We start from the raw sequence: 25035 nt of genomic DNA, 5'->3' as shown, positions 1-25035 counted from the left end.
TTAGTTCTGTAAGTGAATGCATGTACTTAATCAAGAAAATTATGTGATAGTGCCAGTCAGGATTATAATATAAAATGTGTAAACCACAAAATAGTCAGAATCTTGTCATATACCTTTAGTATTACAACAACTTCTTGCTTTGCTCCAGTAATGCCTTTAATTGTGAGTATAGTATCTCTTTTCACTTTTATCCCAATAATACTGAACTGCATTCCCAAGATAAATGAAAAAACCACAGTTGCCCACATTACATAACTGTCTGGTAATATCAAGAACTGTAAGTCCGAAAAGTTTCCCCGACGTCACAATACCATTCTATCATTATGTGAAGCTGCATTTGAGTCTTTTAAGCACACCTCACAGGAGCTGCTTGCTGTTCTTGGCTTTCCATGAAAAGCAACAACTATCAAGGTTTGCCACTGTCAACTAGATGGATACAATACTTTGGCTTTCTGGGAGAAATAAAAAACTCCAAAATCAACATGATGGCACAGGCACAGTGTAAGGTTTCTACCAGGGTAATGCAAGGCTGGCAAGAGTTCACCCCCCACTGGGCCAAAGTATCAGAGATTTAAAAAGTGTTTTAATATGTTTTCTAAACTAAGTATTGTTATGTCTTTATGGAATAGCTGAGTGTGTGGTAATTGTGCAGTGAAGAGACACTGAGAGACATCAGAGCATCTGCTCGGTAACAGCTAAGTGTGTTTACAGCAGAGAGTAGGAGGGAGGACAGATGTCTCACTCCGATACTATGTGCTGAGATTCTGCTGCGTCTGCAGACAGTCATGAAACAGAATCTTTAGTTTATATTTATACTATCCATTGTCTAAGTATTGATAATACACTTCATACTTTACAAATCAGAGATGTTTTATTTGATGAATGAGGTTGCTCATATGTGAAAATGAACTAAATGGTTTTTGATTTATATTTTAAGAAAAACAATGGTGGAGGAGGTGGGCAAGTAATGTAATTGTGTATTGGTGAACCCCTGCTCAGAAATGTGTCAAATACAAGGCTTTGTGCTGTAGTGGACCAGTCTCAGTCTTTTCATGGCCCTCAGCAAGATTTTGCTTTGGAGGCCCCCTGATCATTTCTCCACAAAATCATTTACAATAAATACATTTGTAATAAATACATTTAGGAGCAATTAGCATTTCCCTCTCTACTGTTCTACAACAGTGGGTCTTTCATTCATGAAGTATTTAACTCTTGAGGTGAAAATATCACCGAAAGTATCACTTTATGAAATGACTGATGAGGATTTGGATGGATCATATTTTTTTTAGATGTTGACAAAAGAGGTTGATAATGTAACATAACTAATGGTTGAACTTTTTTGGCATTAGACTGGTTTGCACAATTTTCTGAGTGAACTCTGGGTTCATCACTACTGTTAAAACATGTGTAATTTGTGTTAAGATTAACTTCCTGTAGACTTAACAATATATTGTAAACAAGAACATATTGTGCTCCCCCAACTCATGAACAGTTATGTTTTTGTAACCACAGAATAATTCCACACTTTGTAGAAGCAGTTAAATCATAATTTACAACATCAGTAAATCTAATGAAAATGTTGACATGTTGTAGTTACTAGTTGTTAGTGTCCAAAGACTAAATATTGTAGAATAAAACTGCAGCTGCAACTCAGCTTCAATTTGTCACACAGCAGATGAGATATAGTTTTGCTTGGGTGAGCAATTGTTTGCATTATAAGCTGCAGAGGAGATATTATGATTAGACCAGCTGTATTCCTGGAATAAAAGTGGTTCCTGAGAAATTTGAATATATCTAAATTCCTTAGTTTGTGAAGTTGAGTTTTGGGACTGTGACCGGTGTTAAAACCATCAAGCCCACAATTTTACCACAGAACACTTTATAAGTGGCAGCCACACCGTGAATAAGTCTTGTATTGTTATGTTTAGGAATCAAGTCTGTCAAGTGACCCAGTGTATATCACACCTTGATTGGCACAACTATAGGCCATTTGTTCTGACCTATGAAAACCTCCATTAAAATAAATGGCCATCTTTGCCATGCAGACTCTTCATGTAAATATTGACACATTCTCCACATTGCTCATTTCCTGTTTTATGAATGGTTCACATGTTCAGCTGCTGTTTGATCCTACCACCAAACATCCTCCTAAAGTTTCTGTTTATGTAGAATCATAAAAGGGGTGACTGAAAATAGATTGTTGTGAAAAGATAGTTGTATGAAAAATAAACAGAAATCAGGATGTAACTCTTGGCTCCATATGTTGTACTGTTTTACAGATTCATTTGTTCATTTTACAGATGGAGGGCAGTGGGAACGTTTTTCTCATTGGTCAACTGAAGCATTAATACTTCTGGTAGCCAATTTAATGCAGTGATGCCTTTTAGGTGTTGAAAATGAATTTCCTGAGATATAATCACAGATGGGCTTAAGTCTGATCAAGAAATAAAACTAAGACGGAGACAGGGAAAAGTGTCAGGGTGAAAGCATGAGAATGGAGGTGATCCAGTTTCCATTTCAAGTTACTAATGTGGCAGAGCAATTTAATATTCCCAGCAATATCGGCAGCTTCTAACGCAAGGTTGGAGTCTTGCTGGGTTTCCTGTGTACCGGCTTCCATGCCCAGATAAATAAACCTCAGGCCAGTGGCTGTCGGTGCGACCCACATTAGTCCACTGCTGCCTTTGGCCCAACACCAAGCTGCAGGAGCTTAACCACAGACCCACTGACATAGGGCAGCAGTAGGGGTGCACTGTGCAAACTGCTGACTTACAGGCATCGTCATATACTCATGATGCAGTTCTTCTGCAGCATAATATGGTTCAGGATTTTTGAAAAACATATCCACTTGTTTTCTGGTTTTTAGTGTATGTTTACTTCCAATTCTGGCACCATATCTATGCAAGTGTGTAAGCATGGCATCATGACTACATCTGATTAGTGTTATGGATCCAGTAGCATGAGTTTTAAAATTATAAGAACAGACTAGGATCTCCACAATAAATCTGAAAAGCATCTGAGTGTTCTGTTTTTCCATAGATCCATTGTGGGTTTCCATTACAATGGTTTTCTCTGAAAAGATACTTAACAGTGGACAATATACTTTCAAACATTTTGGCACCTCATATCACTATAATCCCACGCCAACGTAAATACTCTGGGAGGCACGAGGTATCTAAATCCAGATGTTTCCCATACACAACAGCCAACTGGGCACTGCTTACCAAGCTGTTAACCCTCAAAGCCACCAAAAGACTCTCCAGGCATTCAAACTGAGTCTCTATGGTAGTGCCATACAGGATCACTTGCAACCAGCTACCACATACAATTACATGTCAAAGTCAAGATATCTGCATGGAATTTGTGAACGATAAGTTTGGTATTACAGAAACAACATGAGGAGGACTGATTCAGAGGCAAAGCATTAATAGCCTTTGGTCAGGGTGTTATTAACTAACTGTAACACTAAAACCTCAACAGCCAATACATGTAATAAATGTTGTAAAACAAAACTTGTCTTGATTAATGTAAATATCATTTTTGAAAACACTTCACAGTAATAAAAACAATAAATCACTTTAATAAATCATTTCAAGGAGACACTCTTACAGCCCCAGGACATCTGTTGCTACCAATATATTTAGTCTAACTAAATGCCAACAGGCAGGACTGACTTTTGAAAGTGAAGTCTTGTCACAGACACAATTAGTAGGCAGTTGACATTGTGCAAATACTGCCAACATGAAGGAATCCCACATTATGATCAATACCAAACTGATTCTAGGGTCAAATTTAATCAACCACAAATAAAAACACAAAGGTGTGAAACAAAACCTCCTCCCAGATTTGCCGGCAGAGGTACAGTAAATACCTGGAATCACATAAGGTCCCAGGAGGAAAGGTCAAACCGTTCAAACATTTTGGGCAATGTGCTTAGTTGCTGGCTGAGAGTTAGTTGAGAAGATCAATCACTCATGCCTGTCCATTAAATATAAGGCTATAAGCTAACAGCTAGTTAGTCTTGCTAAGCACAGAGACTGGAGACAGGGGACTCTTCTCTTTCTAAATCAGCATGGAGGCTGTTGTGGCAATTCTTAGGGGCAACTTGACCATCCTTGCACAGAATGTTCATGACGAACATCTATTAAAAGGAGAATATTGAAAGGATACTACAGAGCAAGCATGCGATGTATGTGGAAATGAGATGGCCCTACTTAAAGTTATCTGACAGAAATCATAAGTTTCAAGAATCTATAAACACTAGACTCAAACGCAGCCTCCCTCTCATGTGTCTGCCAAAACATCTCCCACCACATCATGTCTTTCTCAGACTCGAGATATAAGGTCAGTGTCCCTCACTGTGGCAGGAATCCAATTCTTGTTTCCAACTAATTCCTAAATCAAAACAAATATTTACAGAACAAATTTCCTCTCCTTCACACTTTAGTTTAGCATTATTACTAAATTAAAAAAAAAAAAAAACATTTAAAAAAATTCCAGTCGAAGCTCCAAAGAAAAGTAGTGAATAATGCTTCATTGTTGCGAAACCTGGCAAAAATAATGCTCATACACAGCTATGGTGACCACATACAGTACAGAGTATTATATGAAAAGTTAGGCCAACACAGTGTGTTTATACAATGTGGTTACAGTTCACAGTATACTGAACTCAAACCATGTAGAGATCTCAGCTGCACTGAGTGCTTAAATGTCTACTGAAGTTTGACTTGTAAATTAATTTATGTGACCCATACTGAACAAAATACATATAAATGCTTTTCATGCCTTTTGTTGCTTCTCTGTCTCTTCCTATTTTGCCCTGTTGAGATGTGGCACTGCTACAGTGATTTCACTGGTAATTGACCACAGTTCTGGCTGAGCCCCAACATCTCTACAGTCACTGGAAACTTGACTGTGAAAAGATAGCATCAACATTCATTTCAGACGACATGCCTGCTTCCAATGAGACACAGAACACCTCTGTAGACCTGAAGTAGACAACATATCATTCAGTACAGCCTCCAAGCTCTGCCTTCCTGTCTCTTGCGATGATAAAGGGTCAAGGTTTCAAGCTATGATGTCATTCAGCAGCCATTCATTCATTTGATATTGCTGTTCCTCCAAGTAATGAAGATGTCAGCAAATTCAGATGACTAATTCTTTAAATATTAACAAAAAGTTGTGAATTTTCTATGAAGTTATCAAATGTAGCTTTGTAAAAGTGCTTGAGTCCAGCTATTTATGTCGACCTTTTAAAAGCATCAGTCTCAAAGTTTCCAGTTGTTGTAACTGGTCAAAGTTACAACTAACAATTAGAGTGCCATTATTATACTGCAAAACATCACGCAGAAAGACAGATGGTCAAATTGAAAAGTCGGCATAACACCAACATGCGAAAGATGCACGCACACACATAAACACATCCTCAAAAACACACACGCTTAAACACCTTTCACCTACCTAACTGCTGGCTGCAGATCCAGAACAGAAGGAAGCAGTAGTACTCCATATGTTTGCCGGTGCAAGCGTGCATGAGTTTGAGTGTGTGTGATGACTGCTGTGAGTGTGTGTGTGTGTGTGGTGGGCTGAGGCTAAGAGACCCAGTGGCAGGCACAGTTAAAGATCCCACTCTGATTGACTCCAACTCCTAGTTAAAGCGCTGCCTATATCTTGGGGAAGTAGGAGGGGACTGTGGCAGGAGAAGAAGGAGGTCCACTCTGACACAGCATGCAGGAATACTTCTTCAACTCTGGTTGACTGCATGAATACCTTAAAGTGGCTTATCTTAAGTTTGTTTTGTAATAAACAGTTCTGTAGTGGATATTCTTGATGATCCACTTAAATGATGATGTTGATTTGTTAAGATGGGAGTGAACTGTCTTTCATCAACAGATTATAAAAACATCTTGTTAATGTTGAACAAATTCAATAGAAATTGATTAAATAAAGCCACATTGTTAACAGTGGTTAGACACCTGGGCTGGACATATTCTCTGAAATTGTGACATCACTGAACAGAAAATCCCAAAGTTCACGTGAAGAGGATCTTGCAGGTTGAATTTTACACTTTATGTATCATTAAAATGATCTTTTAAAGGTGTAGTAAGCAATCATGGGGTTAAGGTTAGTGTACGCAGTCGGTGGAGACATAGTGGAGAAGGAGAGGTGACCAAGAAACATCCAGAGAGGACAAAGTTAGAAGAACATTTAATATAAAAAAAGGACTTTGACCAGACAAGGACTCGCGGACACATCGGTGTGGTTTTATAACGGCGGAGGGACTGACGGAGGGACCGACAGAGACCTGGCGTAGGAGCGGAGAGTGAAGGCGGACGCTGATCTGCCGGACAGGTGAGTAACATCAGCTCTGCTTTTCACATAAACTGTAACGTTACCTGCTGACATTCAGCTCACTGTCTAGTTATTCAGGATATGTCGTTGTTGTGATGTTATCTGTAAAGTAGCAGAGTTGTTACTACAGCTGTTTGACGCTCTGCATGTTAGCTTCGCAGCTAACGTTAGCAGCGTGCTAACGTAACCTACAATTTAGCTGTTGTGTAGTTGCTCGCTGTGTATCTGGTGTTTGTTCACTACTTTCAAAGTGTTTACAGTCATGAAGACATATAAACACAGGTTTGCTATCACAATAATCTCACATGAGATTGAGACGCGGTCTGGTGTTAGCCAGGCTAGCCACCTGTACTATCAGAGAAATAAATGCTGCTATCAAACTAAAGCTAACTTACCGTCCCGCAGCAGACTCCGCCACGTTGGTCAGTTTGCGCAGTGGTTACGTCTGTCCGTTACCATGACAATGCGTGTCCATGAACTTCTGGGGTGGAGCCTCAGAAGGAGCACGAAAGGGAGAGAGAGAGAGAGAGAGAGAGAGAGAGAGAGAGAGAGAGAGAGAGAGAGAGAGAGGTTGTTTTGGTTTTCAGTCAAATATCAACTTTTCTCCTCGTTTTCCCCCACTAAACCTTTAACTGATCAATGTATGATTTTATCAGTTTAACAAGACATAAATAATAGTCTTCTGACAGAAATGGGAGGTAATTACTGAACCTACTGGCTCATGAATAGAAAGGGCAGATGCCTACATTTCGTAAGATACCAAGGAATCTGAAGAAATATACAGTAGATAAGTAGTACTGCCAAATGTTTTCTTGTTACAAACCTAAAACGTCTTCTGTCAGACTCAAGCTATGCACCACAAATGCTATCATCATGGCACAACCACAAACTAACCAGCGTATTAACAGTGGAACGCAAATGTGGGGTGCGTATGTTACCTCATACCCTTGCAGTTGAACCATCCAGTCCTAACTACGGAATGTATAATGATCCCACTTACGTAACAAGACATCGTTTGTGTACATTAGCTTTCCTGAAATCCATTTGTGGTCACCTGGTAAATCTCCTAATTCAGTAGTACTTGACCACTGTGTGTCACATTAATGCCCATCTTTTCTCTTTTTCACACACTGGTTTGGAAAATGATTTTCACTTTGGTAATGAGACTACAGTGTGTTTGAATAAAATACATCAACATCTGTGTTTGCATATTAAACTCAGAGACTCACAGTTATATCTGGATGATACTCCATTATATGAGACAGTGTAGTAATTTAATAAAATCTGTTTCATATTTGAAATGTGCCACTTATGCAAGTGCAAATCTGAGTTATTTAATATTAAACTTAATTATATCATTTTGTGTATATTACATGATATTAACTATTGTTCACAATAACAATTGGAATTGAGATGACCTCCATTAACAGACAAATATCTGATCACATTAGTACCCCATTATCTATCTGAGAGCAGCAGACGAGTCCAACTTGGATTTCAGGAAAAAACTGTACATCTTTACATACTACTGACATACACCTCATATTGTCAATATATCAATGTCTGTAATGGGAATCTAATTAAAAATTTAGTATACAGTACAGCATCACAAATGTATTTAAAGGGAAGACGATGAATATACATTTCAGGAGAGACTCAAAATCCTTTTGCTGTGTATATTTATTTTGTAAATTGGTGATTAAATAGGTTGCACTCAGCTGCCTCTTCTGTGAGAAAACCAATCCTGCCACTTATCCTGTCACTTATTACTGAGAGTTTTCTGTAATAATCCTGTTGACATGACAGATTTTATTGTGATTATCCATAGGAATTTTTTTAATAGTGATTGGCTGCTGTGTGGTTCTATAGGATGAGTGGCTTAGTTGGTTGGACGTAGTGAACCAGGACACAAACAGGAAAATATCATGTATGAGCCAGGAGGCAAAGTGATGAATGAAGTTGGAGAGAAGTAGCCTTCAAAAATAAGTGCCTTGCACATCTTTCAACAAGTACAACACATATCCTGACCAGACAGGGAGTCAAACGGAGACTCTGAAGTGCCTGTAAAAGTCATCACGGAAATAATCCACAGTCAGTTTGTCAAAAATACAGATCTTATATCCAGCCTGTGAGCAGCTGTCTATCTCAAAATCTGTCAAATGGAGAAAAACACATCTGTGGCTATAACCGGCTCTTCCTCTTGGTTTGCAATCGCAGTCACTTTTTTTTCTTTTCAACAGAGTAACCACAGATCACACAAATCAAGCCTGTGTTTGTGCTTAAACAGCTTAGGATACTGAGCCTTCAAAAAAATAAAAAGAATCAAGACTTGCTTTCATTAAGGGTGCTTAAAAACTCATTGGGTTTTTCCCCCTCTTCACTTCTCTCCTCTGTAGACTGCTGGCCCCCTTGTTTCTTCTTTCTAGTCAGGAAATTAAGTTCTGTACCTACTGCTGATGCCTGTGTACGTCCACATAGCACTGCTGATGTAAATATCAGTGGCCAGGCTTCTTGAAATGAGTTATAGAATAAGGTGGGTGAAAGTACAGTATGCAATTTTCCATGGCAAGATATAAATGTCTGTATTTGATGTTACGACTTTTCCTCTGTCAAAAACTGTAAAAGCATGACATTGACATTATGTTGCTCCCCCTGCTGACATACCTCCCTAAAGGAAAAGCAAGATTACGGTTACATCACGAACATTGGTTTCCTCAAGCAGACTAACAAGACAAGAGACATTTTAAAAGGCAGCATTCATTGCCCATCAAACTCCAGGAGAATAAAACATGTCCAAATTGGTGGGGAAATCAAGAAGTTATAGGGGTTTGGCAATCATTAAAACATGAAAACTTCTCCATAAACACAAAAAAGTTTCATAACAAGAATTGTTTCAACCAGTATTGTGGGTACAAGCTCATACCTCAAGAATCTCCCGCTGTCAGCTTGCAAGACAAATGACATATTGGAGAGGAACCTACAATTAAGATTAAGGTCTGGTGCTCTGAATGAAGGCAGTGTGCCAGTGCAGTTTAAAGAGTGGGGGCTTTATTTGTCAGTGTTTCAAGACCAGAGGGGGGTAGTGAGCAATTCTTCCCAATGCTTCCCAACCAAAATTGCCATGTAGATATTTAGTTCACTTCTGGGAGGAATAGGGAGCTAGGGGGAGGGGGACCAAAGAGGAACTAAACGGAGTGTGAAAAATTAGGTTTTGAAATCCTATTCTTTTTCCCTCCTCTTGACCATATAAGCCATACAGAGCTCTCCTGTGAAGTGCAGCCTGAAATCAATACGGAACAGGAGCCACAGTTACCTCACCTATTCAGGGCCCTCTTTAACACCATGCCACAACTGCAAGCAATTACCTCAATCACCTCGGATTATCTGTTTGTGTGCGATATATTGCTGTCTCCTCAGGCTAGAACGGGAGCTTTACCCAGACACAGGACAAGTCCTCTGGGATCAGACGAAAAGAAGCAAATGGCTAACCCCCATCTGAGTTCAGGCTGGGTGCGTGCCTCATGTTGAGACTTAGCATCTATCACCCATCATAATGTTGTCAAGTTGGAGACCTCCAAGACTGGTCTTTGGGGATTTTGCTCAACTGCGTCTTTACTGCTTCTTTCCAAGGCATCATCACTTAAAGCATTAGTTCAACAGCCTATATAGGAGTTGAAAGATGCAGGATTTTGAAGGCCCGTGAAAGTTCTGCAGGCTATATTTACAGTAAATCTTACTGTACTTCTTTAAAAAATGGATTTAAAGTTATTCAGTGTATCTGGAATCTTCTTTATCCCTGGGTAGACACGCCTTTTGAAGTTGCATTTTGACAACTGGGAGACACCACATGTTTCACTGTAACGCAGGGCACATGCTAATTAAAGTTTTCAAGACAGATTAGTAGGTCTTTAGGGTGATTTATCTATAGTTTGTTTGCTTTGGTCACAATCAGTGGATAAGTTGCACTTTCCCCTTGGTTCAGTTTCTTTTCACATGCATCATGTGAGATGGTTCACTCCTTTCATCGTTTAGATGTGGCTGGGAAGGGAGCAATAATGTAAACAAAGGGAAAAGGGTTCTGAAGAAGGTCCTGTCTGTCTAAATTCATTTAGTCTGTATTCATTCTCTGCCTACCTGCTAGAAACTCTTGATTTAGCTCATCCACATATATGCCATGCACACTGTGAATAAAGAGAGAATATGTCTTGCTGGGTCAGATCAAGGCCTGATCACGTATCCACTACAAACACACCGCTACTGAATTAATTTGAGACCATACCAAGACCACTTCTTCTAAAGGATCTTAGTGCAGTTTTTTGTCTATACCTGAGTATGATAATTATTCAGATCTGCCCAAATGAATTCAGTCAATCTCAATCAATCAATCTTTATTTGTATAGTGCCAAATCACAACAAAGTAATCTCAAGGCACTTTACACATAGAGCAGGTTCAAAACCGTACTCTTCAGGTTTTAATTTTAAAGAGACCCAACATTCCCACATGAGCAAGCACTTGGCGACACTGGCAGAGAAGAAAAAAACTCCTTTTCAACAGGAAGAAACCTCAGGCAGAACCAAGCTCAAAGTGGGCGGCCATCTGCCTCGACTGGTTGGGGTAGAGAGGAGAGAGAGGAAGAATAGGAGAGAGAAGCACATTGAAAATCAACATTGAAGCTAGTAGGTTCGGGACTGGAATCTGTCATCCGGACGTCTAACCCTAACCCTAACATCAACGCAGACTGACATACACAACCATTGTCACTTTCCCAGGTTATACATTTGTAATTTGTTTGCAAACCACTGCAAACTGTAAAATCCAGAAAAAGTGGGTGGGGTGGATGGAGCCATTGGTCCGATGGTCTATTATTCCGAAACCCCAATAGTTTGAAAAATGTCTCATTGGACCAAAAGCCAATTAGTCTGACAGCCTGTTATCCTGAAAACAAAACAGGAGCCCACTGCTGCAAAGGCCTGTTGCTCCACAAAAAACATACTAACCCTAACCCACATTAATACAATATACACTAAGATATTAAGGACAAAAGACAATAGAGCTAGCCTAATAATGGCAGTGCATCCACCGCCTTCCGCCAGCACCAGCACCATGGACAGGGCCAACCGCCACTGAACTCCAGTAACTCTAGAGTGAGTATTTTCAGAGTAATGTGCCTTCGGACCAGTGGGCGTTTGTTTTCAGGATAATGGATCATTGGTCTTGTGGGCTTTTAGTCCAGTGGGACATTTTTCCAACTACTGGGGTTTTGGAATAATGGGCCTTTGGGCCACCATTGATGCATGGTGCTATGTATCTATCACAACAACTCAAATAGCACAAATGTAATACAATTGCAAAATAAAGAAAAAAGCCACCTTCAGTTTTAGCAGTACAAAAATATGAATCCAAATAATTTCTCAGTGAACAGATGCAAATAGTGAAGTCTATGAAAACCAAACCAGCAGTAAGTTAATGCTATGCAGTCAATTTTTAATTTCAAAGCCAAGTATGCAAAAAGGCTTTTGTTGCGAAGAGTGAAAACCATATCCATGTCTGTCTCAAGAGGAGTGACTTCCTGAGAAGTGCATGGGATCTGAAGCAACAAAACAATAAGGAGTGCTCACTCTCATAGTCATAAAAGATTATCCAGTTGGGAGGGCAGATTCACATTCTCAGATCTTGGTGAGAAGACTGCCATCTACTGATACCAGATGTTCTATATGCAGTCTTTCTGCTCACAGTCTCATACCCTGCTGTCTGAAGTCATCTCGAGTTCTCTTCTTACTGTCTATAATATTTCTTGGAAACCCCTCTTCAAACATTCAACTCTTTGTGCGGAAGCTTATTGTCCGTGGAGATGTCACTTTCCACAAATCACAGCCAAGTAAGGCAGGGGTAGGATAAAACAATGCTTTTATAGCAATACAGCACACACTCAAAGTCCTCCAAGGAGCTTTTTGAAACAAGCTGCTGTTCCAGCAGCTCGCTTTTGGACCAATATCATATGCTGTGAGTTCCAGCGAGTAGCTCTGCATAAAGCATTAACCTGGAGAAAGTGGGAGGTCATCTACAGGAAGCTCTTACAGAGCTGTCTGTCAAACATTATGTGCTGTAAAATACATGAACCAAACAAGACCTTCTATTAACCACAGAGAAAAAGTGAATGGTTTGTCAGTTTAATATTACAAGCGAACATATTTGTATTCTGATATGGCTATTCCATCTTTTTAATGTGAACGTAGGCAAACTGGACAAATGCCCAGCAATAGTAATCACATCTGTTACTTGAGTAATTAAATACTATACATCTGGCATTCAAATCTTAAAATAAAGGTAAATGATGTACTAAAATATAATTATAGTATCAAAATGAAATCAATCTATTAATGTTGTAGCTTACTAGAGCTAATTTTTGCAACTACATACATGACAGAGTATTACTGGAAGTCTATAACAATACAATATGCTGGATATTGTTTGTATGCTTGGTAGTAATTCGTTATTTTCAGGTAACTGTGGTGAAGTACAGAAAATTGTGTTTCCCTTTGAAATCTTGTGAAGTAACAATATAAAGTCTAACACAATGTAAATACTCAAGTAAGTGTACTTAATTTAAGGACTTGATTAAAATTACCTTGTTATTGTCAACTGCTGCAAAGGTTACTAGTTCTGTCTTCCAATTAAAAAATACTGGTAAATGATATCATTGATTATTTTAATTATGGCTTCAGATTTAAAACCAAGACTTTTGTTTCACCAAATGAATGACATCATCTTTCAGGAATGAAAGGAGACGGTCGACCAATGTTGAGGCAATACAAATCAAAGCAATGCGAGTGGAATTGGATGAGGGGAACTTGAGTGACAGAATGCAGGCTGGGAGGAATTCAGTGGTTTTTAGGCCACTATACTGAAATACTGCTACTTTACAGAATGCAGACTGTTTTTTAATGATTTCTTAGAGTTACAGTGTATCTAGCAGTCTTTTTTGCTGTTACTGTATGTTATGAGTATGCATTTAGATTGGGAAAATTCCTCTGTTATAGGAAAATGATGTGTATACTCTACTCAAAAGCAAGATTATACTGTTTAAAGTAAATAAACATAAAGTTCTGTGAGCATGTTTGCGTGTCTGTGGAATGAACCGTAACACTCTTTCTCTGCTCTATTTGTTCTGCAAATGTTTTCTAAAAATGGATTTTAGAGCAGTCTATCATAGATGTAAACTCAAACTCAGATCCATGACTCTGAGCTTCAAAGACTGTCTACCCATAGCTAAGCTGAAATGGAAATGTGTAATATATCCCACATATCATTATGTGCAAGACACTGTGGTATCTTTGGGAACTGCAAATTGGAAATGGGGTTATATGCTGTGCTTCTAAAAACTGTGGGGTAAATGCGCAGACCTGGCTGAAAAATAGACACCTGACCAAGAATTCCACACACCCATCATTTATTTTCTTTGCCTAATTATTTGTTTATAGAAGACAAAAAGTTACCATAAATAAGTTCACTTAGCCTAGAATAGACGTACTGTACAGACATGATTCAGAGCTTTGGGCACTTTCACTTGGTGAACCATATCTTTGGATAAATATGATCTCCTAAAATGTATTGACTTCATACTTCTACAACGAATTTAAGGCTTTCCCTTGTCACCTCTATTCAGTTTGAGAATATGTGGAGCTTGCATCTTGTGGCCACAGAGTTGGCAAATTAAGGGTCTTTTAAAGGCAATTTCACTCCTGACAGCAAACACTGACTAGGGATGTGCATGAGCATATCCTTTACAATCATGTTGACATGAGAGACATAATGTTAGTTTTCTCATTGTGACTTTTGTCACACTTTCGAGGAGCTGTTACGAATATTGTTGTTTGGTAATTGCTGTTAGGTCCGTCTCCCTCAGTAGCTGTCATAGCAGTTGGATGCTTTTTCAGATGAGTCAGCATTGTGTATGTGGAACCATGATAGCTCAACATTGTTCCACATATTCCACACCTGACAGATTATCCTTTACTTTCTTAAAGTTTTGCCACACTGGACTTTTCCCTCCAGTCAGCTAGCTAGCAACTTATTACCAAGTCAAAGTAGCTATGGGCAGGAATAAAATTCACTCACGTCAAGCTCAACTTAAACACAGGGTAAAGGTGGTTCACAGAAGCTTAGAGCTCCTCTCAGTGGCTGAAATGGAAAATTCCTCTCCAATAGCTGTTAATGAACCTTTCATACTAGACTGTACAGCTCAATTGAATTCTCAATTAAATTCTTCAGTTAATCCAAAAAATTATTTGGTTATTCGGTTTTAATCACCCATCCCTACCACTGATTCACAATACACCAATGCAAATCGTCTCACTGCACCTGAATTTCCTGACAAATATGTTAATTATTGAGTTGAAAAAAAATTACATAGTACATAGTATAAGTCTATGTTGCTCACCTCAATATCAGTTGGACACCATTTCAAAATAATTGTCTGACGTACTGAATGGATGGCATTGAAAGAATTGGTCGAGATCAAAGCAGTGAAAAGGTGAGTGATTATTGGACAGAAAAATTTCAGATGGATGTAATGTTTTTCCTTGTTTGTTTAATGTTTAAACCCTGGCAAACCCTTTGGACAATACAACTTTGTAAGATGGTGATAATGTGAAAACACATTCAGAGCAGCTTTAGACAAATCAATTTTATCAGTCTATTGAGAAGCTGCCATCTAGTGGTAAAAAAATCACCATCAAAGGCACCTTTAACTTTCCTGCCATGAACATTCACCCAAATCCCATAATCCTTGTTGTGTATTGAGACTATAATGAATCTGTATTTGTTGGAAAGAACTAAAGTTTTCTCCATTTGTGTCCAAAACCCTGACGTCACCACCATACTTAAGCCGTTGACACGAAAATTGAAGAACAAAAACTTTGGCTGAAGTATCAACAGCACTATTATTAGGTACTTAGCAGTTTGTATGGGGATGTAAATCCTTTATTCTCAGAGGATGTTCCTCAGCATTTAAGAGATTTGGCATGTTACTTCATCACGTCATCAAAATTTGCTACTGGACCCACCGTGGAGGTCCAAATTAATTTAGGGAGTTCGAAAGGGAAACTATACTCACAGGAACCATGAATCTACCAATGGTTCAAAGCTATGGTTTATCACCAATATCCAACTTCGCTTGGCTTACTAGCACACTGTTGAGTTCTGTCTGAGTGAATTTCCCAAAGATAAAAACTTACTCTGTAACTGATACAATCTTATTTGTAGTTGAATGCCTATGGAAAATCCCACTATATAGTAAAAATGAACATATTAAAGAGCCACATACAGAAAATGAGAGAAGTACATTTTTCTGTCTGAGCTTGAGTGAGTCATTCTAACTTTTCCAGATCTCTGGCAGAGTACTGCGCAGGTTGAGTTGTGCCAGTAGCAATAGTGGGAAATAGACTAATGTGGAAACTAAAGCCGCACGCAACAAGATGGACGACAATGGAACGCCGCAAAGCTCACACATCCAGATTCAAGGCAAAGCCATGTCTCTCGACACCCAGCTTAAACACAAAGCCTTGTTGCCCATATGATATTACTTCCATGGACATAGTAATATGCTATATGTCAGTAAGGATTTCTTTCCTAGGCTGCTTCTTAATAATGAATACAATATAGTGATGAGTGTGAGACAGATATTAAAACAATTCATATGGAAGCCACATTTTTGTAGTTGCTTTCCAGGGTCTACATACAAAACATATATAAAAAATGAATTACAGTCACTCACCACATTCCTATATCCAATCAGGCAGCTCACAACTCATAAGTTCTCGTACAGAGACTTCGGTCATACCGTCCTGTGGTCTAACATAAACTTCTGCCTCCGTAATGTCTTCATCATGGAAGAACACACACTCCTGTTTCATTGCGTTGCATTTGCATTCATTGTGAGACAGATGGAAAGATTGTACTAGGCTTTTTTGTCCTTTTGGATCTCAGTGGAAAACCAAACTGTCTACAATTTTCTGCTTGTAATTATTAGGTTTCACAAAGCTTATATGCAATTATCTGTTGCAGGTTGACCACTCAAACACCAAGTTAAGTCCCTCTCACAGACTATTAAATGAAATCCTTATGACAACACATCAATGGTTAATACAACACATCTTGTGGTGTGGTATTTCCAAAGGCAAAGATTATGTGTGTTGGTATATTCTGTTGTTTTACACCCAAGCTGCTACTGTTCCTACACAAGTTTTAACTTTGTTTGTTTTTAGACCAGAGTTGGCAGTTCATTTGGTCAGGAGAAGACAGATTCAGTTTCCATAACTATGTTTGTATTTTCAAAAATTATTTAATTTGGCAAGCAGAAGGTGCCTACTCTAAATGTGTTCTAATCCAGTTATAGTTTGTTCTGTACATTGTGCTTTAAGGCATCTGCCAAGATTAGAGTGGGGGCCTTGATGAAAACTTAGGGGGCACACCACCTCAGCATAAACTAAACTGCTCTCCGTGCATAGATTAAAATAAAAATAAATTCTATTTGTGATACAGATTATAATATGAATGGGACAATGATAGCAGTTAATGATTGATGGTTAGCTAAATTGTGATTCTACAACCATTTTAAAAGGGACAAGAATGAATGTGGGGCACATTTTGGACATGAAACATAGGAATGTTCAATTTTTTTTATATATTATGAAATGGGTATTTGTACCGGGGGGATGAATAATTATGGGTCTGGTGCCAGGGGCCTCTTACCAACAAGGGCCTTGCCCTTAGGTCAGCCAAGGCCCCTGGACACAAGGGAGAATTTCAAATAAAAATTTAAATGTTACCAAAACACTGAGTGCAGCTGCTAAGGGGCCAACAGCCCAGACTGTGGTAGTGCTTAACATCTTGGCATCATGGCATTCCTGAAAAGAACATCACTGCTCTCACACTATACCCTGGATTAATTAAGTTTTGATTTGAATAAATGATAACACAATGTGAAATAAATCAGGTATTAATAGTGTCTCTGGGCATCACATGCTCTCAAGAACAAACTAGTTTTATACATTTTAACTATGAAGACAAGATTGATACAAACTACAAACTAATGATTTTGGATAAAGAAACACAGAAAGAAACAGATTGATGCAGCATCGGCAGTAATGTGAATGTTGTACCGGACCATTGTGGTGAAGAAAAAGCTGAGCCAGAAGTAAAAGCTCTCAATGAACCATTAACCAGTCAGTTTATGTTCCAACCCTGACCTATGGTCACAAGGTTTGGGTTGTAACTGATGGTAAGCACTGTGAGCTGCATTTCTTGTATGAAAGGTGCTATATCAATACAATTATCATTATCATCATTCTCATTATATTAATAATAATAATAATAATAATAATAATAATAATAATAATAATAATAATAATAATAATAATAATAATAATTATTATTATTATTATTATTATTATTATCTGGGGGAAGCTCAGAGTAGAACTGCTGCTCCTTTGCACTGAAAGGAGTCAGCTGAGGCATGTCTAAGTGGGAGGACACCCAGGGTCAGACCCAGGACACACTGGAGGAACTACATATCTCTTTTTGGGAGTGCCTTGGGATACCCCAGGGGGAGCTGGAGGGCATTGCCCTGGTACAGGATGTCTGGTTTTCCTCACTTAGCCTAATGCCACCACGACCCGGTTCTGGATAAGTGTCTACATGCATGCATTTTAGTTTCCCAATGAGTGTGAAATATTTGTTTCCTCAACTAAAAGGGGTCATATTGGACTGCTGACCACATATAAACAAACATGATGGGGTGACTGCACACTGGCTATACTTTATGTTGCATTGGAAAGCGGTCACAATAATGTGAACTGTCCCAAAGTCGACAGATAAAATGTTAGAAATTACACTTCCCCGGCTATATTTAAAAATAGTCAATGGATAATGTGTTCAGTGAAAATGAGACGAGTCCCATTTTGTTTTGAATGAGTACAAACAAAACTGTGAAAGCTTTGAATTCAAGCTTTGGAAAAGATTTGCTGATGCTCACAAAGTCTATTGCGTGTATCCTAGATCATAAAAATGAAATCCTTCTGAAGCTTTGCCACTATTAGCAATATTTGAACAGTCTTAGATACAGCAGAGTTTTGCCAAATATGCTGGACACATTGCAAACTAAACATAGATTCCTTTACCAAAAACCACCAAGATATATAGCTTGCTGGTGCCCCATTTACCTCTGCCAAACAGCTGGTGTCCAGGAATTAGATGTTTAGCTGGAAATACCAACTCAGACTTTTAAACTTTTTCGACGACCCCTGCTGCTCTGTGATTTACTGTAAGAGGGCGGCACAAGTCCAGGAGCAAGGTCCAGAGCTGTGCAGGGTCTCCGCATGCTGAGCGTCTTTCCTCTGCCAGGCACAGGTAAATATGCCCCCTGTGGTTTTGACAGCTAGAGCCCCGTCCAGTTAAACAGTTTATGAGCACCGAGTCGATCTGTATCTGTAACAACTTTAGATAGACTACAGTTCTGCCTTCATATCTCTAGTCACTTGCTTTAGATAACTTAAAAATATGGATTCTGTCATTTTTACAGTTTATCAGGTTGTTTCCCTGTATGACAGCATAATCCAACAAATAGATCTTAAATGCAAATAAACTCAGCATTTTGCGAGCCTCTCACAGACTGGTAACAGAGATTTAAACAGTTAAATCATTGTTTTGGTCTTCAAACCAGAAATAAATGCAGGCCTCTCACCTAATTAGTGTGGTAGTATTTTCTTTCACAGCTTCAAATATTGTTCTTAACACCAGCTGTTGCCACACAGATGTGACTAGTGCATATGAGCTATTAGCTGCTACATACTGAAGCATGAGAGAATTCTGTCTACACACTCAAAGCAAAGCAAATTGCAGATATATTTAGTCACGATGACAAAAAACACTTTTGAGTTTTAGAAATCTTTGTTGTAGCCATCAATTCACAGAATCCTGAAGTTTGAAAAAGAATGTATGCCTCCCAAGAGATTTTGATATGATCCAATAGCTCAGTGTGTTATTACATCTTAATTGATTCATGTCACAATCAATCACGGAACATGTATGGACTTAACAACACTATGTCACTTGTTCCATGTGGTAGAAATATGCCACTGGTTTCCGGCGGCTGGCACTAATTAGACTTTGCATGCGATCCAAGTTCTATTACCAGGCACAATCAAGAAGCAAGTTGGAATGTAATCAATCCCAAACACTTAGGATTCAAGCTGTATGTCTGTTATAAACAACAACTGAGCAGAAAATAGAAGGAGTCAAAGAGAAGACACACATTTAAAAAATCTTGACAAATCACTTCTTGAGGATCATAGAGAAAATTTTGATATGAACCACCCAGGAGTAGATCTTGAACAATCAGACATTTGGACATTCTTGAGTTTTCAAATAATTGACCTGACTTTGTGACCATTTGCAAACATGATTCAAACGTCTTTGCTTTCACTTTTGGCAGCACACCAGAAGAGATGCAGAATTCTGGTTCTGAGGGTTCAATAGCATTCCATCGCTTTTATGATAAACCCTGGCCTGTTAGTGCTAAGCCTGGGAGTGAAAACTTCAGGCTCTCCAACAAGCTGTGTAAGCAACGACAGGAGCCGCGCTAATTGAATAAAGAGCATTGGACTTAGCACTTGACTAAGGGCTAGCCTGTCTGTCCTTGCTACTTTTGAGATAGGAAGACCACACAACCACACGCACACCACGTCTGTTTTTGTTATACTATCGTCTCAATGGGGGATTGAAACAACTTGCTCAGATGACCATAATTAGAAAAAAGAGTCTGCTCCATAATTTGTGTTTGATCTACAATAGGACAGAAAGGGAGAATTTAAGTGGGAATTGTGAAGATTTTTCATCCAAGTTGTGGTAGAAATTGAATCTGTTACGGAAGCTATCATATAGAGAGGAATTATTAACATGCTCACAAATATAAAATACAGATTTTATCCATTTTATGTCTTTACACATGGATTAGTTTAATATCTTAATGACTATGGACTAAATATCCCAGCCTCATCACCTTTATGACACACCAAAGCCATAAAATATAAAGAAACAAGTCGGATAAGTGTCAAGTTCCAGGGTGGCACCATACTATTTTGCCCCAAATGGAAACCAAATGAACATAAAAGGCACTTATTGGTGGGGACAGAGCTAACCAAAGGAATATTTAAATGTACAGTGTCAGCCAATCTGACTCACTCAATCAGTTCAGTGAATGATCCTCAGGGCATTATAAGTTTAGAATGCGTTTTGCCTTGCTTACTGACTTTTATGTAGCCAAATATATAGCCCTTGGCTGTAAAGAGAAAATGAGTGAAATGGAGAAGGGTAGCAGTGTTTAGTTTTTTTTTAAACTTTCGAGCCTCTAGTTATTTCATACAATCAGGGAATAGTTGTATAAGACCTTGATGAGACATATGGAACAAAGGTTATCTCTTACTCCTGTCAAAGCTGCAAAGAAGTTGTGTGCTATATTTCCTGTAATTGTTTCTTAATTTCAGGTCTATTGGATTGCAAAGGTCCGCTTAAGTGCTACCACATGTTAAGCCTTTGTACTGCTGTCACTGACTTAATGTGAGTGTGTTGTTTTCCAGACTCTGTATGTGGTAAATGTGTATGAAAGAGAAGGAGAGAAACAGATATAGAGTGAAAAAGAGAGAAATAAAGAAGGAATGTATAGCCTACTGTATGTGTGTGGCAGTTTGGGTCCTTTCCAAATGGGAGCAACACTTCATTGGCATATGTCCCTCCTTAAAACATCAAATTGAATTATCTATTACCTTTATCTAACTATGTATAACTCAACAGCACAGGGTTACCAAGGCCATTACAAAAGCAATGAAAAAGCTTATGCAATATTTAAAAAATTAAAACAACAATATAATAGCATTAAGTTCAGAAGCATCTCTCACACCGACATGAATCAGGGTCCAGTGAGGGCTAAGAGGGATGGAGGCTTTTTTCCAACAGAGGACTTCATAAATCTGCCCCAATGACCGGCAGGTGAAAAAATAGAGCAAATGAGAGGCTCTAGGATGAGAAACGTAGCTGGAGAGGGGACTTAGATGAATTAAAAAACTGTGGAAAATGACTTAAAAGAAGGCAAGACTAGAGCGATATGTGCGTGAGTGGATAAATTGTGGAATTGTCTACTCATGGTTGAGTTATGTGTTCCCTACACAAAGAGGCACACACTCGCAAGGGTGCTGGAGTCTCCTCTTCTAAAAAATACACAAGACTGATTGACCTGACCCTCAAACACTCCCACTTGCTCTCGCACTTCCTATTTCTGTCAACCTCTTCTCAGCTGCTTTGCTTGCCTTTATCCATTTCTTCATGGTCTTACTTGTCCCCCTCCTCTCTTCTTCTTCTTCTTCTTTTTCCTCACTGTTCTTCAGATAGAGGAAGTGGTTTGTGTGCAGACTGTGGCTGGCTGGAACACTGTGCTGTGCACCGGGGAAGCCGAAATTTGAGCCCCTGTACATTAAATGTTCCACTAGAGCAACAATTTCTGTGAGGGGAAATCATGCGGTGGTGGGCCAGTGTTAAAGGATCTGATGGTGGTGGTGGGGGGGCTGAGTCAGGGTGGAAGGAAGAGAGAGAGGAGAGGAGGGGCGGGAGGGGGGACTGTTCATTACTATAAATAAAAACTTGGCCATTCTGGTGATTGAGTTGGTTGTGGTTCATGCCATATACTGTAGATCTGGATGAAAATCGAATCACATACCTTTGTTGTGCATCATCGTCTCCTTTCTCCTTCGTCATTCTTCTTCATTATCTCTTTCTCCCTCTATTGTCAGCTGTCCAACAAAACAGAAAGATAAAAAAGAAATACTAAAATTTGTGACAATTTGTGAGCAATGTGTGTGTAAGTATGCCTGAGTGTTCCAGGACATAGAGACACAGCGCCACCTGTGGATAGGCTTCAGTCAAGGACATATTTAGTTTCTTAATTTTAACTTGGTGAAAAGCTCAAGTTAATGATGCAAAAGCAGCAGTTAATGGCTTGTTGTAAAAGTTGTGTGTTTTGGATTTGTAGTGATTTCCACTACCAGTACACCAGCAGACTTGTAGTTTGGGCTTATCACCTCTGCCCATAAAGGCAAATTCAAGAATATCTTGATTTAAAGATAGTACAGTAAACCAAAACATATTCATTCATTTTTCTAAATATGACAAATTAGGAGAGTAAGATAGTAATAGTTGTTTTCTCTTATTTTAGGTGGGACATTTAAGGTCAACCAATTACCCACTAAATAATGGTACAGTTATATTGGTCAGTTTCTGTGATACTGCATGGGCCTGTTTTTCAGCTTAATCTCAAGTGCAGAATTGTTTATACTTTGCGGTTTTTAAAGTGCATATGCAAGCAGCCTATAGTCTGCAAGATAAGTCACTCCATTTACTGTTATTATAATGTGGTTTCTGAATGTGAGTCCGTCAAGGGGCCAAAGCTCAGGGGTCCCTAGGTAAGTTTTTTAACTTTTCTGGTGGTTTGCACATCCTTGTCAAAGAGTCAGTGGTACAGTGGATGGTTACATTAGATTAATCTGTTTTGTCTTCTGTTACAATCATCTGTTGAGTATAGATTTATAAAACAATGCCTTATAACATGTTGCTGGCTCACATTTTTTAGTGAAAAAATTAGTCAATGGGGATTCCACTGTAGTACTAATGTGCATCATCAGGATTGATAAAACAATGGAGGGAATCCATTTAAAAATATATCAGAGACAGTGAGGTCAATTGGCAGATGTCAAAGCTTCAAGACATCTAATTGACATCTTACTGCTCCCAAAAACCTGACTGCTGCAGTTTTAGGATGAATCAGCTGTGGAGAGTGCTATTACAACTGTAGGTGAAGATTTAGAGGGACAGATTTCAGGTTTTTAAAACAGAATGATAGATCAGTTTTAGCAGGACTGTGCAAAAAGGCATGAACAGCACAGCCTGCTGTTTAAAGCTATTTTTCTGTATGTATTTTCCTTTGTACAAGCTATACATGGGGAAGGGAAAAGTGGTAATTGTGAAGTGTCTTGCCTTTGCTGGAGTTAATTTTAAAAAATGCAGTTAAACATAAAATTCATGTTTTTCACTCAAAACAGTTCTGCTTGATTATTTTTGAATTCAATAAATCACCATGTAAACAAAGTCAGTGATGTTTTGACAGCCATTATAAACAGATAATTACAGGCTTTAAGTTGTAGCCTTGTTTGTGTGTGAAGGAGTGCTAAGCCAGTCTGAGAATTAAGTGATAACAGGAAATAATCTTCAGAAATTTGTAAATATGGATAGTTCAACTTTAAGTGCAAGTTAAGATATGAAATGCACACATAGACAATTAAATACTTTCAGATTTAACAGGGGAGTCAGTGATAAAGCAAATTTGAAAAACAATTGTGTTTTTTTTCTGTCACCTATTTTATGAAAATGTTAATCATGTCCCCCCAATCCTGTTATGATTATAAACAGTTCATGCTTGAAATTTGACTAATTTTTAGCAACAGCAACAAGCTACGACACATTCGTGCAAAGGGAAGGTGTAAATGTAAGGAAATAGTTTTATACACTGAGAATTAATTGTTAAAGCCTACAGTAAATTAATGACTTCCTGTTCAAAGACCATGCTTAGTTTTTGTACTTATTAGGTCCTAGTAATCCCAAAAATCTTGGAGAAATTAAAAATGCATACCAAATAAAAGCTTGGGTCTGAGGTTAATTTAAAATCTTAGCTAGCATCATGCAAGCTTGATAAGTTTAAAGCATATTAGATATCAGATTGTATTGGATTGTTGGCCCTTCTTGGTGCTTCTTCTGTAATTATATCTGATTATTTGATTAGAGAGACAATGTTGAACCAACCTTTAAAGTTTAACCTAAAAATTAAAACTCAGTGCATGTCTGTTGACATACCTCTGCTTTGAAGATATCTCCATATTTTTTTTGTACACGTGGCACTGTTGTCATCAAAATGAACATCACCAAGATAAATTCCGGTCACTTCACTTCCGGTCACCATCTTTCTTGGCAGTAGAGTTGTGGCTTGACGTTTTTGCCAAGTGACCTTTAACCACCACAAATATTTATGTAATTATTTAATGTTTTGTTACATATTTGATTTTTATACTATTCATTTTCATGAATATTTATTTTCTTTGTGTAACACTGAGTAGGAATTTATTTTATAACCGTGTTGCAAGCGGGACTAAATTAATTGTAACAAGCCACTTGGGAGAAAAAGTACGGTGGCCGAGACCCGCCATAGCTGCAAATAAAAGTAACGCTGCAAACAAAAACAAACGCTGCTGCAAATAAAAAGAAACACTGCTGCATATAAAAGAAACGCTGCAAATAAAAAGACACACCGCAGCAAACAAAAAAAAACGCTGCAAGTAAAAACAAACGCCGCTGCAAATAAAAGAAACACCGCAGCAAACAAAAAAAAACAACACCGCAGCATATAATTTAAAAAAAACCGATGCAAATAAAAAAAGCCACAACGGAAGTGGATTACCGGGGACTGTTTTTGCCGAAACACCGGAAGAAGAAACAACAACAACAGGACAACGAATTGGAAAATTGATTCATGGTTGTTCTCAGCTCATTTTTGATTCTCCCCAAATGAGAAAATGAGCGCTCCC

General features: G+C 38.5%; 1 protein-coding gene across 1 annotated transcript in view; it reads right to left on the bottom strand.

The window, feature by feature from the left end:
* itga11a (integrin, alpha 11a) overlaps positions 1 to 5509 on the bottom strand; it is a 51215-nt gene extending 45706 nt beyond the window's left edge. Inside the window, exon 1 of the mRNA XM_053316540.1 lies at positions 5487 to 5509. Coding sequence (XP_053172515.1) covers positions 5487 to 5509 — 23 coding nt within the window. The remainder of the gene's footprint in view (positions 1 to 5486) is intronic.
* Between the last annotated feature and the right edge of the window lie 19526 nt (positions 5510 to 25035).

The sequence above is a fragment of the Scomber japonicus genome, chromosome 1 (assembly GCF_027409825.1).
Source record: "Scomber japonicus isolate fScoJap1 chromosome 1, fScoJap1.pri, whole genome shotgun sequence".
Classification (NCBI taxonomy): domain Eukaryota; kingdom Metazoa; phylum Chordata; class Actinopteri; order Scombriformes; family Scombridae; genus Scomber; species Scomber japonicus.
Note: the sequence above shows the minus strand (reverse complement) of the source record. Positions and strands in the feature narration are given on the sequence as shown.